This window comes from Lethenteron reissneri, chromosome 24 (genome assembly GCF_015708825.2).
Source record: "Lethenteron reissneri isolate LAM-NWPU_2019-01 chromosome 24, ASM1570882v1, whole genome shotgun sequence".
NCBI lineage: Eukaryota > Metazoa > Chordata > Hyperoartia > Petromyzontiformes > Petromyzontidae > Lethenteron > Lethenteron reissneri.
Genome location: NC_083802.1, coordinates 20231182 through 20250009, shown reverse-complemented (window position 1 = coordinate 20250009; position 18828 = coordinate 20231182). Strand labels below are relative to the sequence as shown.

Genomic DNA, 18828 nt, shown 5'->3' with positions numbered 1-18828 from the left:
AGAGCTCAAAGTACCTCCCTCGTACGCCAGCCTGAACGAGGGCGAGAGCCTTAAGCTACTGCTTGAAGCTGGGTGATGCTGGGGCAGCTCCAGAGAAACGCCACTCAGGATAGCCCTGGTTCTGAGTACAATCAGCTGGTGCTATTCTCTGGCTCGCCAGGAGAAGGCAGTACAGCAAGTTGATAAAATTCGCCTGTTTCCATCTGTGCAGGAATAGTATTGCCCCTTGCATGCGTGGGTTTTCTCCGGTTGCTCTGGTTTCCTCAAATGCATAAACGTTCATACAGTGGCTGAACACATTTAACACAAACACCCAACGCAGGACCGACCTGTTAAACAGTCCCACGACTCGGTGTGGCTCTCATGGATAAACACGTTTAACATTTTAAATGAGGGCTGGTAGCAAAGCAATGGAAGCCACATGTCCGCAACAAATGCCCAGGGCAGCGTGAGACGGGGCGCTTTGAAGCCACTGTAGGCGAGCTGTGTTTCTGATTCAAGAGCCGAATGGCTCACAGGGCTCTACCAAATAAATGAAACTGAAATAAATAAATGAAAAAACTGATGCCACAGTAAGGATGGCGTTGTTAGTAATCAAGGCGACTCCGCTGCAAGCCAGAGTGTTTGCTGTGGTGTCGGCAACATTGGGCGGATGTGCCATCCGGCCCTGAGGTCGATCAGTAGTCCATGTCTCTCTGTGACGCGGCAAAGCCCCGTGGAGCGAGTTGACCACTTCGCCAGCTCGCTCGCTCGCTCGCCACGTGCGAGCGAGATCCGTGGTGCAGGACGGGCACCGTCCACCAGGCGGCGACACGTGCACAGAGGCCGCATCCCGGAAGTGACGCCACCCCCCCCCCCCTCTCAGTCGCGTCCCCCCCGCGGAAATGACCCCTCCCCCCTGGTATCTCGCCCAACCGGAACCCCTCCCGCCGGAAGCTGCTCCCGCGGCAGTCACGCGGAACCGGAAGTTCCCCTCCCCCCGCCCCAGCCTCGCAGCGCAGTGAAGATGGCGGAGGAGACGGCGGGAACGCGGGTCCAGCCGCTCCGACAGCAGCAACAACAACAACAACACGCACCACCACCACAACCACCACAACAATCGCAGCAACCGCAGCAGCTGCAGCATGGGCCGCGCGTCGTGTGCATCGTCAAGTCGGAGACGGGCTACGGGTTTAACGTGCGCGGGCAGGTGAGCGAGGGCGGGCAGCTGCGCAGCATCAACGGGGAGCTGTACGCGCCGCTGCAGCACGTGAGCGCCGTGCTGCCGGGGGGCGCCGCCGAGCGAGCCGGGGTCCTCAAGGGGGACCGCATCCTCGCCGTGTGAGTAGTCGCCCGCGGCAGGGCGCTCCCCTCCTCGCGGCAGGGCGCTCCTGGTCACGCTCTCGGTCACAACAGCAGCACCGTCCACACTCACGCACACCGCGCTGAACACGCGAATAGCGGCACGCGATGTTGATACGGATACCAGCGGGGGCTCACCGCGTGCTCGCCGAGTGACCGGTGAGTTTCCCGCCGGTACTCTTCGCAGTACTTTACACGAACAACACGGGACACCAGCATCGGTACGCGGACGCCAACATGGACACATCAGCGCCTCCCACGCGCCAACATCGAGAGCACGGAGTCCGCATCCTCGCCATGTGACTTGTGACTCAACACGGTCGTTAAATCACCCATCGCGAATATCACGAATAGCACACACACTAGACGAATAGCACACACACTAGACCAATAACACAATAGCACGAATAGCACACACACTAGACGGATAACACAATATCACGAATAGCACACACACTAGACGGATAACACAATATCACGAATAGCACACACACTAGACGGATAACACACTAGACGAATAGCACACACACTAGACCAATAACACAATAGCACGAATAGCACACACACTAGACCAATAACACAATAGCACGAATAGCACACACACTAGACCAATAACACAATAGCACGAATAGCACACACTAGACCAATAACACAATAGCACGAATAGCACACACACTAGACGGATAACACACTAGACGAATAGCACACACACTAGGCGAATAACACAATATCACGAATAGCACACACTAGACGGATGGCACACACACTATATTACTAATAACACTGGCAGTGCACCAGCAGTACAGTGCAGCGAGGCACTATACAGTACTGTACTATTATGAACAATAACACTGGCAGTGCATTACACTCCCAACAATATACCGGCAGCAGCATCTCATACCTGGCATACCACAAATATACACAAATCATCGCACAACAACAAGAGGAGTGATGATTGCGTGTGTGGGTGTGATTATACATACGTCTGTGTGGGGAAGCGGTGGTGTAGTGGTTAGCGCACTGAACTACGAATCCGACGACCAGCGCTAATTTCCCGCTAACGACCAGCGATGAAGAATATCATAACTAGGTCCTGGGCCGCTCGGTCCACTCAACCTTCCATGAATACCTGGCGCGGTGTGTAACACATCAGTGGTGGGGAGACAAAGGCGGCTAGGCGTAGTGCTGGCCACCCACCGCTCGTGTTCCGTTTCGGGTTTCATAGGCGCTCGCTAACAGTACTTCCCCAAAAGTGTGTTAAAGCTATAGGGGGATTTATCTTGGACATTCTAAAACATAGATCTCATCATACGTACGAAGAGGGGAGTCTGATGAGGTGACACCGCCAATTCGTCACACGGCCATCGAGGATTGTGCTCGCGACACGGGCATCACGACGAACGTATTTACGAGAATGAGCTTCAGCAAATTATACATTCGCTTCTGTTGGAGTGTGCGGGGATCGGGGTCAAGACGATCGTAACAGAAGTAACGTACAGGACAAGTTCGCTTCACGTGTCAATGCAGCTGTAAGCACAGCGGAGTTTGTTTTACCTGGGGCTGTTATTGATGGGCGAACCAGAAAACGAGCGCGTCGCCTTAACGGAGTATACTGTACCTGGTGTGGGGTGTCACCATCCGCACCGGAGAGACAAAGCTGGCCGAGCGGGGTTCTGGCCACCACCCCTCATGTGCCGTTCTAGCCTCTATAGGTGCTCGCTAACAACACCTTTAAAACACACAATATTGCGGTGGGTCTTTTGTTGATGTGTATAGGTGTGTGACATGATGGTGGGTGTTGATGTTATATATGTGCGCAGAGTGGTAATGTGATGATGGTTAGCGCACTGCACTGCGAACCCGACGACCCGGGGTTCAATCCCGCTTGTGGCCAACGCCGGTTCCGATTTTTGTAATCGGCCCCTTGCCTTCCCTTAGCCGATGCAGCTGTACATTACTAGCTGTTGCTGTGTGTAAACATCATCACTGGGGAGACAAAGACGACCGAGCGTGGTGGTAGCCACACCACTGCCTCGTGCGCTATTTCGGCCTATAGAGGTGCTCGCTAACAACATTAACGGTCTGTTAACGCCATACGGGGAGGATCTTTGTTGATATATTGATTTTGTGTTGTAGCGTGCAGATGAGTGTGTGTGTATATACATCATCCTCAAAGGATGAGTTTCCATTTCAAGAGCTTGGCTCAGCTGCTGCCTCTGCTGCAGCTGATGGCTATGATGATGATGATGTCACTGCCTTGGCTGGAGCCGAGTCGGTCGGGGTGTTGCGGCGTGCCCCCCGGGGTTGGGGCCGACCCAGTCTGTGGTGGGTCCCCAGTCTGTGGTGAGACTCACTGCCTCCTCTTTCTCCTCCGTGAGACAGCATCGTGAGAGCCGGTGTGTCGCCGGCGCCCACTCCACGATTATTGAACATTGTTGTGCCACGGTGAAGGATAATTCAAGTGGACTTGGATAGGACGCGTCATGGCGAGAAGCACGACGGCCGGTAGTCGAGAATGGAAATGGAGTGACAGCCACGGAATGGAGCGCGTCTGAGAGGACGTCCACTGAGGAGATTGAGTGATAAAGCCGACTCGTGTGTGGCTCCAAAGCCAAAGTGACTTTCTGCTCAAATGAGCATTTAGGCGGTGCTCATCTCCTGATTACAGCTCAAAGCCAGTGATGGAAATTTTACTTTTCCATGACAGGTGCGAGTTTATCCATAGACATTGACCGCTGTTCACTTACACACACACACATTATTATTCCATAATTTATTAACCCAGGAGGAATTACGAGCTGAGCCAAGCCCCAGCCGATTGCGTGCAGCTCACTCTACCGCTGGCCACCTCGCCTTGTGCAGGTGTTGCGTGGACCATTGCATCGCCTTCACCCAGCATTGGATTGACCATGGCTGGCGGATGATGATGGTGATTCCACAATGATGATTCTACGAGGCTCTTGCTGTGAGAAATTCATGAGCAAGAGGCCGCCATAAATAGCGGAGGCTGAGCACTCGCTCTTTGATGTGAGGTAGGGAATGGGTCATGCGGGAGCAGTAATTCGGGACGGGGAAATCCCCACGAGGAAACTAAAGGGAGCTCTCGGCTCGCAGGAGGAGAAGGGCAGCGAGGGCAGCGTGGACATATGGGCTGGTGCTGCGGTGAGTGGCTTCTCACCAGGTCCCGTGGGGGGTGAGGAGGGCGAGTGCACACCGCCCCCTGATACTTCCGCATGCCCCTGGGCTGGGAGGTCACGTGAGACTGGGCACTGCTGATGATGATACTGGTGTTTCTGTTGCTGCTACTTTTGCTGATATCAATGCTGCCGATGTTACTACTGATTCTGCTGAGAGTGCTATTACCACCGATTCTGCTGGTAGTCTTATTGTGGATGCTGCTGCCGATACTGCTGATTCTGCTGCCAGTGATATTACCGCTGCAGCTGATGGCGCGTGGCTGGCTGGGTCGTGCACATGACACGGACTTTTGCCCCGAGTGACACGTGAGTGAGGCTGTGCCGGCGCTCTAGTTAAGTCCAGCAGTGGCGCCGAGCCACGACCTCACGTGGCTGCAGTGCCAAAGGGCGACCTGAGGCCCCCTCCCCCGTACCGACACCCTGTGGGCTTTTCAAGCAGCAGTGCGAGTGATCGCGGCCCATGCCAATTTGTGCTCATGCGTGTGTGATAAATGTGTGTGTTTTGTGTGTGTGTGTGCGTGCGTGCGTGGTTTGTGTTTATTGGGCCGGTGACCAGGCCCGGCAGTGGCGCGTTTTTCACCTTTTGTAGAGGTTGACGTTTCGAATACGGCAGGCCCCCCTGGTTAATCGCTGCGGTGTAGATTAACCGTGAAATAGTCTGCACCGTCTGCTTTGCCCACACTGGACGTTTAATATCTCGTGATGCACAGTGAAGAAGCGTTAGGCCATCGTGTACCTTGGTCCCAATTTGTCAAATGTGAAAACCAGCACCGCACATGATTTAATTTGGAAACAAGGCAATGTTCACCCCCTACAGCTACAACTTAACAGGATCCGCCTGAATTTGAAAATCAGTGAGGCTTTCCTGAGTAAACAAGTGTAAGTGTGTGTGAGGTTCACCTGTGTTTATCATGCTTGCGTGTGGGTTCACACAGTAGGGGGCACAGGTGGTGCATTAGCCAGTCATCTCAGTCAACCCATGGCACCTGGGTCTGTCCCGTGACCTGCTGCCAGCGGGTGTTCGACAGCGTGGTTTGTGCTATAACCGTTTGAGTCCGGTTTGTGCTGTAAGCATGCGTACGTGTGTAGATTGTCCTGTGTGTGACTTCGTTGTGCAGTTGAGCTGGAGCCAGTCGCCCAGTAGGTTGGTTGGTGCCACCTGAGACCCCCCTCCTTGCGCGAGCGGGCACACCTTGATAGGGTGGTGGTGGCAGCGGTGGTCGTGATGGTAGAATTGGGCATGGTTGCGATCGTGCTGATGGTGGTGGCAGCGGTGTTGACAGTCGTAATGGTGGTGGTGCGGTGATGGCCATGATGGCGCTGGTGCTGTGGCAGTGAATCCCGTGTGTTGTACTGCATCGCCTCGTGCGCTCCGGTGTTTACGGAACCCGTGTGCGCTTGCGTGCGTCACAGTATGCAGCGGGTGCTCTAAAGCTGTCCCGCGTGTGTGCATGCCGCGTGCAGGAACGGCGTGAATGTAGAGGGCGCTACCCACAAGCAGGTGGTGGACCTGATCCGCGCCGCCGAGCGGGAGCTGGTGCTCTCCGTGCTGTCGGTGCCACCGCAGGAGGCCGAGAGGCTCGACCCGAGTGACGAGTCGTCGGGCCACTCGGGCTACGACTACGGCGAGAAGCGCGCCGTGCCCATCTCGGTGCCGAGCTACAAGCACGTGGAGCGGCACGGGGAGCGCTTCGTGGTGAGAGGCTGGGGACGAGGCGCCGGCCGCGGGGGCCGCGGTGACGTTTGGATGATGGATTTGCGTTGGTCTCCGTTCGAGGAAAAAGAGCCACCGCAGCGGTGCAATGGTTCGCACGCTGGACTTGCAATCCAGGGGTCGCCGGTTGGATTCTCTATCCTAGTGTAGGGGTTGAGGGAGTTGTGCTTGTGGTGGTGAAAATGATTATTATGATTGGCGAGTTGATCACGTGGGATGACCATGGTTATGATGCCGGTGATTTCCATGACCGTGACGATGATGATCGCGATGGTGGCAATAAATGTGGCCATGATGTTGCTGGTGACGATGGCAGTGACGGGGCTGTTGTGGCGTTGTTGTCCCCTATCCCCGCAGGCGTTTAACATCTACATGGCGGGGCGCCAGCTCTGCTCGCGCCGCTTCCGTGAGTTCGTGATCCTGCACCAGAACCTGAAGCGCGAATTCTCTGACTTCGGGTTCCCAAAGCTCCCGGGGAAGTGGCCGTTCTCCCTCTCCGAGCAGCAGCTGGACGCACGGCGCCGCGGTCTGGAGGAGTACCTCGAACGAGGTGGGACCCCCTCCCTCCTCTCTGGCCCCTCCTCCCCGAGACTGCTCCGCTTCCTCCTCATCTTCCACTCCTCGTCCTCCTACTGAAGACCAATCTCCAGCCTCCGTCACCGTCAACTCCTTCTCTTCCTCTCATCCTCTTACTCCTGGAGACTCCGCCTCTTCCTCCCCACCTCATTATTTCTCCTCCCCCTCTTCATCCTCCTGTCTCTCCCCCCTCTTCTGCAGTTTCCTCTCCCCATCCTCCTGCCACTTTTTTTTATTCACCCTCTCCTCCTCCCCAAGACCCCTCCTCATCCTTCCCCTCCTCCCCACCCCCAAGTCCCCCACGGTCTTTGTCTTGGATTGCCATCGGCCAGATTAATTAGTAACAGCCTTGAGCGCAACCACAGCCACCCATCTCAAACCTTGCACCACACAGGAACGCCACCGCCGTGTCTCAGATACAGATACCAGCAGGGCTTTGTTTCTCACAAAGTACTTTCTGGGTGAAATCTTGACTTAAAACTTTCATGACTGCAGGAATTCATATTCTTTGGGTCTTTCGTTAAAGTCACGTATTTGGTTAAAATTAATGAAAATTGGGATTTTTGTCCAATACAGTAAGTCCCCGGGTTGTGGAAGACCCGACTTACGGAAATCCGACCTTACGGAAATGCTCCCATAAATCATGTAAAAATAAAATTCAACATGCGGATTAGTTTGCGTTAGTTACGTAAGCGCAAACAGTACAGCGCGGTGAGGTTGAGGATGAATAAAGCGGAGCGAGGCGTAAGCCCCGCCTTACGAGGCGCTCCACCAAAACGGAGCCCAAGCTTCACTGGGATTAAGGTAAATGGATTTTTGTAGCGTTACGTAATTATTTTACTTTAGTTGTATTACATCATTGTTTTTTTCTATAGAACAATTAATTTTTTCCCATATTTCTATTGCTAGTTTTCTTCCATTTATGATTATTTAATGAGTTATTTACTGTGCGTACTTTATTTAACACAATTACACTTCGATTGCTTATGATCTCGGCCAACAGCGATCGGAGAAGTCTAGGCCTAGCCTAATGCACGGTAAACGAACATTCGGGCGTGGCTGCTTTCTGTTAACAATTCATATTAAAATGTTTCGTGTTATTCACAAAAAATTTCGATACAGTATGTTCCATTAGTTTAATTATAGGTAGTGTTGGGGTAGATATTCAATGAAATGAAAGAATCGTAGGAAGTGCGGAGCGTATGTACAGCGATACGATACGGGCAGCAATAGAAAACGGACGACAGCGCAATGCGGTACTGAGAGAAAAGAAACTAGTAATCGGGTCGGGGAGGCACAACTATTTCCAACACACGGAAAATTTGGGTTATGGATTGTTCTCGGGAACCTAACCCTTCTGTAACCTGGGGCTGCAACAGATTCCAGAATGTATCTTGCGGAACTTTGAATGTCGCATTTGTCTCTCAGTTTACGACGCACGTTCCTCCCACGCAAAGCCAAACTCTGGTGAAATTTCTCCGGCATCCAAACGGACGGTAGATCAAGGGCATTATTATTCTTTACATCAGCCCACAGGGTGACATGGTCAGCTCCTTCAAGACGCACTTCCTCGTCCCGTTAGTTTGTCGTTGGTGCCGGGAGCGGCTCGACCGGGCATCGCCACTGCTCCCACGGGGCTGCAGGGACACTGCTGCTGCTGTGCCACCGCAGTCGCCATGTGAGCATGTCGCGGCGGGCGCCAGAGTTGCCACCAGCCACATTCGGTGGCGTCCGATAGAGGTGACGTTTTGTCTCTCTGTGTCACCCACGTGGCTTATTCCGTGTTTCACCCGCCGTGTGTGTCGCCCACAGTCTGTGCTGTGCGCGTCATTGGAGAGAGCGACATCATGCAGGAGTTCCTGTCCGAGTCGGCAGATGTGAGTACCGTGCACACCCATTCACACTCGTCACCGTACATGAACATCCACTGGCACTCACCGCCATACACACACCATCAAAGACAAAGTTCCCCGTACAGCCTGAACAGACTGTTGGGGCAAGTGCTGTTAGCGATCACCTATGAAGGCCGGCACAACACACAAGGGGTGGGTGGCCAACACCACGCTCGGCCGCCTTTGTCTCCCCAGTGGAGATGTTTACACACCGCACCAGGTACTCATTTGAGGCTGAGTCGACCTAGGGGAGGCCCGTGACTGGTTCAGATAATTGTCACTTGTGTTGGCCGTGAGCGAGAATCGAACTCGGGCGGCCAGGTCCATAGCGCAGCGTGCTGACCGCTACACTACCGCTCCCCACACACACCATCTCATACAACCATGTATACACAAAAACACACAAAAATCTCGTGTATAGTGGTGGGAGAAAGTGCTGTTCGCGAGCTCCTATTAAGGTTGCTACAGTGCAAGTGAGGGTGGTGTGGCTCCCACCGCTCCAGGCCGTCTTTGTTTCCCCAGTGCTAATCTTTACACGGCACGCCAGGCATGGCTGTGTTGGCGACTTTGTGAACGCTACGCACATGTGCTGGTATGTGTGTGCATCGGCGTGCGGGGAGCCTGCGTGCGAGGAGCGAGTGTTTGTGCCGCTCGTGTTGATGCAGCCATTGTGCAACCTGAATAGCGACTGTTACAACAGGGAAGGGGTGACGTCATCCGGTTTCCGTGGTGACCAGACCGCATTGTCACGCGGGGGGAGGGGTGGGTAGACGGTGGGGGAGGGGGGGGTCTTGTCTGACCTGAAGCTGCTCTCGGCTGCTTCTTCTTGTGCTGAAAATCGCCCCCCCCCCCATAGTCCCCATAGTCCCAGCATCCCGCAGCCCCCCCCCCCCCCCCCCAGCTTGAAGGTCGAGTGTAGAGTAGCGAGGGTGACGCAATGCGTGGAGTAAGGGCGGTTTAACACGGCGCCGTTGTTGCGCGTGGCTGCCCTGGGAATAGATCTCTGAGATGAGTGACCTTTATCAGCAGGTCAACGCTCGGCGAGTCTGCGGCCCCCCCCCCTCTCCACGCGGAGAGGGCCTCGGTTTAAATCAGCGGAGCAGAGCCACGGGGAATTCCAGCGTGTGAACCAAACAATGCTGAACGCACCGTTTTAGAAATGTCCACAGCAGAAATGAGAATTGTAAATGCTCGTTCTTTGTAAACGTTAGAACGTTAATCGGCAGTGTAGCAGACCGTCCGAGCAGAGGGAACGCGGGCGGTGTGTGCGTGCGAGTTGTGGTGGAGCGACCCCCGCGGGGCTTGGTGGGGGGGCGTGGGAGAAAGGGTGCGGGCAGTTGCCCTGGGGCGATTCAAGGATTCTGCAGCAAGCGTCGAAGGAAGTGAGGGATCGCAGAGGTGTAACGTTGAGTCTAATCAGATTGTACACAATTAGAGGGGCTCCTGTCACAAAAGATGAGCCATGCCGCAAGGGAACATGTTCATGGGTGTTGTGTAGTGACTGACGACAACTTTAACGTGAGTGTGCCAGTAACGATGTGTGCGTGTGTGCGCGTGCGGGGAGTGGCGATCCAGTTTCATATCCTCATCATGACGCATATCGGTGCTTGGCGAGGGTTTTAATTCTCTTACAACCCGGACGGGGTGGGGCCATTAGAGGGAGCAGGTTCCGCTTGAGCTGTGGGGGGGGGGGGGGGGCTCCTACCCCGGGTCTTGTTGTTCGGCATGGAGCCCCAAGCTCATAATTTCAATAAACTTCAACATTTATTCACAAAATTGGGTCTACGCTGAACGGTGCAGGGGGTAGCGCGAGCGACAGCAGCGGTGCCGAGCGTCACACACGGGCAGCAGGGAGACAAAGTTGGCTGTGGGTATTGGTGGTCGTCACGCACCCCCCCCCTCACCCCCCCCTCACCAACCCCCCCGCCACGCCCCCCCCCCTCACCCCCCCCCTCAACCCCCCCCTCAACCCCCCCCCCCCCGCCTCTTCGTGTGCCGTGCCGGCTTTCATTGGTGCTCGCTTCACAGCACTTGTCCCACAAGTCTATTAAGGTTATACGGGGGGGGGGGGGTCTTGAAGCAGGGCGGCAGTGGCGTGGCGGAGGTGGACCTGCGCGTGGAGCTGCCCAACAAGAGCACGGCGACGGTGTCGGTGAAGAAGAACAGCACCACCGACCAGGTGTACAAGGTGCGTGCGTCGTAGACAATCACAACCACCCTCACACACGCTCACGAACAAACTCGTGCACTCGCACACACTTTAACACACGCTCACGAACAAACTCGTGCACACTCGCACACACACTTGTACACTCGCTCTCCTGACTAACGTTCTCATACTGTCGCTCAAATGCTCTGACACACACTCGTACACTGTGACGCACAAAGTTGCACACTCTTTTTAATAAACACGTTAAAACACTCTCGTACGCTGTAACTTACGCTCACATGTTTACGCGTGCACGTGTGTGTGCGCATGTGTTTACCGTGTGTGCTCGTGTAGGCGGTGGTGCGGGAAGTCGGCATGGAGACACAGACCATCAACTTCTTCGCCTTGTTTGAGGTCATGGACCACTCGTTCGGTACGAGACGTTTTCCCACGGTGCAAGATCCTCGCCCGTTTGGCCAAATTAATTACGATAACCGGCTGCTTAAAGTGTGAGGAACTTAACAAAACGTCACCGTATAATATAACCAGAATCGGCTGCACACTTGCAGCAGTGTTTAATATTAAGCGTCTTTTGAACAAAAGGATACGTGTGTGTTTTTATTATATTATATGATTTTTATTATCCAGAGAAGCCTCACTTAGTCTCGAGATGCGCTTACGTAGGAGATCGCCCGCCGTGGTGCAGCGTGCGCTGGCGCTGCTGCTGGGTGGCGGCGTGCGGTGGCACACGAGCGACCGTGCTGCTTGCTCATTGGGGTGACTAACGTTCCCCCCCTCCCCCCCCCCCCCCACCGTTAGAGCGCAAGCTGGCGCCCAACGAGTTCCCGCACCACCTGTACGTGCAGAACTACACGTCGGCGGCGTCTGGCACCTGCCTGGCCGTGCGCAAGTGGGTGTTCACTCCCGCTCACGAGGAGCTGCTGCAGAGCAGCCCCACGGCCCTCGACTACCTCTACCACCAGGTGCGCGCCGCCCGCTCACCTCCACCCGCTCACCTCCACCCGCTCACCTCCACCCGCTCACCTCCACCCGCTCACCTCCACCCGCTCACCTCCACCCGCTCACCTCCACCCGCTCACCTCCACCCGCTCACCTCCACCCGCTCACCTCCACCCGCTCACCTCCACCCGCTCACCTACACCCGCTCACCTCCACCCGCTCACCTATACGCGCTCACCTCCACCCGCTCACCTACACTCAATTACTCACCCACACTCGCTCACCTATACTCGCTCACCTCCACCCGCTCACCTATACTCGCTCACCTCCACCCGCTCACCTCCACCCGCTCACCTCCACCCGCTCACCTACACTCAATTGCTCACCCACACTCGCTCACATATACTCGCTCTCCTCCACCCTCTCACCTACACTCAATTGCTCACCCACACTCGCTCACCTATACTCGCTCTCCTCCACCCTTTCACCTACACTCAATTGCTCACCCACACTCGCTCACATATACTCGCTCTCCTCCACCCTCTCACCTACACTCAATTGCTCACCCACACTCGCTCACATATACTCACTCTCCTCCACCCTCTCACCTACACTCAATTGCTCACCCACACTCGCTCACCTTTACTCGCTCACCTCCACCCTCTCACCTACACTCAATTGCTCACCCACACTCGCTCACCTTTACTCGCTCACCTCCACCCTCTCACCTACACTCAATTGCTCACCCACACTCGCTCACCTATACTCGCTCTCCTCCACCCTCTCACCTACACTCAATTGCTCACCCACAATCGCTCACATACACTCGTTCTCCTCCACCCTCTCACCTACACTCAATTGCTCACCCATAACTCGCTCACATATACTCACTCTCCTCCACCCTCTCACCTACACTCAATTGCTCACCTACACTCGCTCACCTTTACTCGCTCACCTCCACCCTCTCACCTACACTCAATTGCTCACCCACACTCGCTCACATATACTCACTCTCCTCCACCCTCTCACCTACACTCAATTGCTCACCTACACTCGCTCACCTATACTCGCTTACCTCCACCCTCTCACCTACACTCAATTGCTCACCTACACTCGCTCACCTATACTCTCTCACCTCCACCCTCTCACCTACACTCAATTGCTCACCCACACTCGTTCACCTATACTCGCTCACCTACACTCAATTGCTCACCCACACTTGCTCGCCTATACTCGCTCACCCACACATGCTCACCCACACATGCTCACCTACACTCGCTCACCTCCATTTGCTTACCTACGCTCGCTCACACCCTCACACATCTGCTCTCGCTCCCTCCCATCTACACTCACCTACACACACCTACATTCGCTCGCACCTACACTCACAAAGACAAAGGGGAGCAGTAGTGTCGTGATCAGTGCACTGCAATTCGAACCCGGAAACCCGAGGTCAATTCCCACTCTCACAATTACAGTGGTGAATATTTGAACCGGTCCTGAGCCTCCCTTACATAGACTGAACCTTAAATGAGTTCCTGGTATGGTATGTAAACATCATAACTTGAGAGTCAATGGAGGTCGGGCTTTTCCATTGGCTATCCACTCCCTCGTGTGGCATGCCAGCCTTCATAGGTGCTGTAGCATTTTCCCCAACGGTCTGCTCAAGGCTACCTGGGGGATCTTTGTGTGCATGTGCAGGCGGTGGAGGACGTGCGGAAGGGCCGTGTGCAGCCCGGGGAGAAATCCTACCAGCTGCAGAAGTTCACGGAGCAGCAGAAGAAGCTGCAGGTGACACGCGGAGATGTAAATGATGCCGATGCTATTGCTGATGATGGTGATTATGCTGTCGATGATGATGCTTTCGATGATGTTGATTGACGATGTTGATGATTCAGATGCTATTGATGAAGCTGTTAATGGTGCCAATGCTCTTGGTGATGATGCTGTTGATACCGTTGATGATGCCGTTGATGATGCTGACGGTGATGTTGTTGACGTTGCTGTGCGGTGGCGTGCCCAGTACCTGGCGCTGGTGCGGGGCTGCGAGGGCTACGGGGAGGTGGCCTTCCCGCACTGCCCCTGCGACTCGCGCAGGAAGGGCCATGTGGTGGCCGCCGTGGGCCTGCACCACTTCTCGCTGCACGCCTGCACCCAGGAGGGCCAGCTCGAGGTCAGACGGGGTCACGGCCTCACGGGGTCACGGCCTCACGGGGTCACGGCCTCACGGGGTCACGGCCTCACGGGGTCACGGCCTCACGGGGTCACGGCCTCACGGGGTCTCGGCCTCACGGGGTGTTGGGCGTTGCTGTTAGTGTTCCCTGTGCTGTTGTCGGTGTGTGTGTGTGTTATGGGGAGTGTTGGCGCATTGGTTAATGTGCTGTGAACCTGACGTCCCCTAGGTCGACTCGGTTTTAAATAAGTACCTGGCCGGGTGTGTATAAAACATCGGCACTGGGGAGATGGAGGCGGCCAGGCATGGTGTTGACCACCCACCCCCACGTGTGCCGTGACGGCCTTCATAGGTTTTGATTTAAAGCTTTCGTGACTGCAGGGATTCATCTTCTTGGTTCTTTCGGTAAAGTCGCGTAGAAGGGAAATAATAAAATAATGCGATTTCTTTTTTATTTATTTTACTTTATTATTTCCCTTCTACGTGACTTTACCGAAAGAACCAAGAAGGACTTCAAAGGTATTCGCTAACAAAACTTTCCCAAACAGTCCCTTAAGGCTAAGGGGAGGGTCTTGGTGTGCGTGTTCACCTGTTGACATGTACATGTGTGTATGTTCACATGCAGGTGTGTACCCATGCGCATGTTCACCTTTCGGCGAGTACCCGCATACATGTTCACATGTAAGCGTGTACCCGTGTGTGCCTGCAGAACCAGGTGATCTCGTTTGAGTGGGCCGAGATGCGGCAGTGGGACACGGACGAGGAGGGGATGGCGTTCTGTTTCGAGTACGTCCGCGGCGAGAAGAAACCGCGATGGGTGAAGATCTTCACTCCCTACGTGAGCCACACATGCACACATCTGTACAACACACGCGCATACAACACGAGTACACGCTGTGTACTAAGCCGCACACACTCTCGTAGTATACCTGCATCTGCACGGACGCACACATAATAGTCGTGGCAGTATGCCAGTATACAAAGACACACACACACACTTCTAGCAGTATACCAACACGTGCTATAAAGTTTCACGCGTTAGGCCCAAGGGGCCTCTTGTGCTCACTGTGCGTGTACACGTGTGCGTGGGTTCGTGTGTGTGCACGTGCCTCCCCCAGTATAACTACATGCACGAGTGCTTTGAGAGGATCTTCTGCGAGCTGAAATGGAAAAAAGAGGTGATCATCACCAACGCCATCACCAGCATCACCGTCACTACTGCAACCACTGTCACTTCCACCTTCAACACTGCCACCATCCCCACCACCACCGTTGCCACTTCCATCACCACTCCTACCACCACCGCCGCCACTCCTACCACCGTTGCCACCACCACCATCACCACCCAGAACACCGTCATCTGAATCGTCACCATCGCCACCATCACGGCAGTGATGAGCGAGCGCACACGGCGGCCATGACCCCCACGGAGTGAGCCTCATCCCCCCCAAAGCCCCGGGATCATAGGGCTGCTGAGATTGGAAGTACAAACGCGAGTGTGCGAGTCTTCTCGAGTCTGCGTGTGGGAACTTGTTTGCGTGTGGGACCATACCTGAGAGTGAGTTTGTGTGACAGTGTTTGAGAGAGAGTGTGTGTGTGTGCTCACAACAAGCAGAGCACTGGGCGGCTGAAACACAGCAAGGTGGCACAGATGGGAGCAGGTGGTGCGTCAGTGATCTCAAGTCTGTCATAGCACCCAGGCCTGTCCAGTAATCGCCTTTGAGCAAGCCTTTGACACGTCACATGGCCTCAAAGTGCACCTAGCCTGGCACAAGCACCTGGGGTGATGTCACCACCGCACAGTGGTGAATGGTGGCTGTTGCTGTTTTCCAAGCGCGAGTGTGAGCACGAGTTTCGGTATGAGTGCAAGTGTGAGCGCGCAAGTGTGAGCCTGTGTGAAATGGAGTATGGGATTCAGCGTGAGTTGGTGTGTGTGAGCTATGGTGCGAGTTTGTGTGCACATGAGCATGTGAGTTGTGTTTATGTGCAAGTATGTGAGCCTGTGTGAATTGAGCGTGTTGATGTATTTGAGCGAGTGTGTGTGTGTGCTCCTCCCTCTCCCGTCCGCCTCGTTAACATGCCGGCACTGCTGCCCGTTGCCATGACTACATTCCCCAGCTCCTGATAGAGGCAGCAAAATCAGCAGCAAGGGCAGCAGCCGCTTACATGGGGCCACTCCTAGGTCACCTCGGCCTTAAATAATCACCAGTGCAGTGTGGCAACAGCACCGGGAAGAGGGGAGGGCGCATGGCGAGCACTGGACGCTGCCAGCCTTAATAGGCGCTTGCGGACAGCGGGACTGTAACGTGGGGGTGTCTGTGTTGCCGTGTGTGAGGTGGAGGACGAGGGCGACGACAACAGGAACAGCCTGAGACACGGGACGGGGCAGAAGGTACAGGCCCGTGTGGTGACGTGTTCGAGTGTCTGTCAGGCCGTTGAGTAATTATGATGATGCGCTTGTAGGTTGTAGTACTGGTATGGCTGTATATATTTGCATGGGTGTGATTATTTGTGTGTACTTGTCTATGTGTGTGGGGTTTTATACACAAGGGTCTTTTATTTACCCAAGATAACCTCAACGAGTTTCCACACCTGCTCCTAAGGAGGGTCCCTGCGTTGAGATGTTTGAGAAATTCCATGAATGAGAGTTTCGTTTCACGTGGGAGGAAACCAGAGTATCCAGAGACTGCCCATGCAGACCAGGGGTAACGCTCAAAGGTCCGAACTGATCGATTACAACATTCGTAGCTGTACTGCCATCGCCTGGCCACCTAGCAGCCCAAGCCTGCGTGTGTATGTTGAGCTGCTTTTGCACCACACGTAGCCAATCGTGCCAGTCGGTGTTCCCAAGCAGTCTCCAGTTGAGGTACAAACTGTGCTGAGCCCTGTGTAACGACTGGTATTTATGTGTGCATGCATTTGTAAGATTGCATTTACATTGTGTGCTTGTGTAGATGTACGGATTTCTGTTGGGTGGGTGCATGCGTGTAACTGTAGGTATTTCTTTGTGTGTCCCAGTCATCTCAATTGGTTAACCCATACACCCGCACCTCCAATTAGCACGGTTGGCTATGTACGGTGCGAAAGAAGTTCACCATACATACAGCTGGCTCTGTCTCCGTGATCTGCCAGCTGCAGGCGGGCCTCACATACTTCGCTTGATAGCCTTAATGTGCACCTGGCACAAACACTGGTGATGTCACTGCCACCTCATGGTGAATGCCGGTGGCTACTACTGCTGCTGTTGTTGTGCCGCTCTGCACGCGAGTTTGCCTGCTCACGTGTCCCCTCTCTGCCCTCCCACCCTCTCTGCCCTCCCACCCTCTCTGTGCAGACTATCTTCAGGCCGACCAACAACCAGATGACAGACATCCCTTGCTCCTCGTGAACACCGAGCTGCCCCAGCTCGCACACATACATACACTCGCCCGCTTGCACGCACGCGCACACGTAAACGCACGCGTGTGCGGTGCACGCACAGCGGACGCTCCAAACCTCTCGCATCCTTGAGCGAAGGGACCACGAATCCAGGCGACCGATGAAACTCGCACCCACACACGCACAGCGACACGGTGAAGTTAAACATGTAGACAGACACCTGTACACAAATGCACACGTCCTTGCAAATACACATGCACGATACAAATATACATGTACACCCAAACGCATACAAGCACTCCCACGAGAAGGGGCTGGGTGTGGGGGTGCCCTGCCCCCCTCTATAAAGTGGGGCCATGACCCCCCCTCACCCGGCCCTCCCCTTACCCCATGCCCCCAGGTGCTCCGCATGGCTGTGTGCCCAGGGAAGCGGGGTGGGGAATGGTGATTGGGGCGGGGAATATCAGCATTGCTTCCCACGTCGAGGGAGGGTGGGCGTCAGAAGGGGCAGGGCCCCCCGACCTTCCACCCCCCTCCCCAGAAATGGGACCTCCCAGGGGTTCCCTCCACGTTTGAGGGAGGTGGTAACAGTGTCAATGACAAGCAACCACTCTGATTGAACTCACGGTAACGATTCCACGACACCCAGTTCCCAGCGTCGGGATGATCACGACGTCACCTGATTGGGGTGACCGGGTCAAGTGATTAGGGGGTGACTCGCCTGCGCAGCGTGGGTCTACGCAGCCGTGTGGCTGGCGTTGGCGGGGGAAATCGTAGAATGAAAACTCGAATCTGAGCTGTCTAACTGAAGTGCGAGTCGCGTCATTTCAGTTCGTTTTGTAAAAGCCGATCATCACCCACATTGATTGTTGTCGCTATTAACTTAAAGTGCTGTAGGTGCACGGAGGCCAAGGGACCGGCTGCCCTGGCATGGGGGTTCCCCTTCAAGGAGTCCCACTCTAACGGGGGGGGTCCCCTTGTATGGGGTCCCTCTTATGGGGTACCTTTATATGGGCCTCACTTCACAGGGTCCCCTTGTACGCGGTCCCTCTTCACGGGGATCCTCTTGGTAGGGCCAACGTCTCTGCCTGATGAATGCACGCAGCTTGTTTTAGTCGCTTGTGAATCTTTAACCAGCGGTCGCCACGCGTCTGTCGTTCCGTTCTCAGATTTGTAAACTCATGCCATGTGCGGGTGCGGCCTGGCGGGGCCCATGCGACCCCGCCGCCGCCGTGTGTACCGCGATGTAAATAGTCCAACGTGAATAGAAACATTAACCTCGGCGTCCCTGTGTCCGCGCCCTGCATCGTGCCGCCCCGCCAGCCGTTCCGTCAATAAAAACCACGCGTAGCCTCAACCACTGCTCTCGCCTCTCAATCCGCTCCGGGACGCGCCCTCCCTGCAGGTGCCAGTGAAACCAGAAGAACCCTCTAACCCCACAGCCACCA

General features: G+C 55.0%; 1 protein-coding gene across 2 annotated transcripts; it reads left to right on the top strand.

Moving 5' to 3' along the window:
• Positions 1-967: 967 nt before the first annotated feature.
• On the top strand, positions 968-18737 carry LOC133346788 (sorting nexin-27-like). Of its 2 annotated transcripts, none has more exons than XM_061558666.1 (13): positions 968-1320; positions 6003-6234; positions 6610-6802; positions 8641-8705; positions 10804-10908; positions 11224-11302; positions 11689-11852; positions 13531-13620; positions 13853-14002; positions 14712-14840; positions 15121-15180; positions 16338-16394; positions 17337-18737. In XM_061558666.1, exons 1-13 carry the CDS (start codon positions 1007-1009, stop codon positions 17388-17390), a joined length of 1692 nt encoding a protein of 563 aa, XP_061414650.1. In that variant the 5' UTR covers positions 968-1006; the 3' UTR covers positions 17391-18737. The 2 variants fall into 2 exon arrangements, with proteins under 2 accessions (XP_061414650.1, XP_061414649.1); XM_061558665.1 differs by having other exon boundaries at positions 10801-10908.
• Positions 18738-18828: the final 91 nt, after the last annotated feature.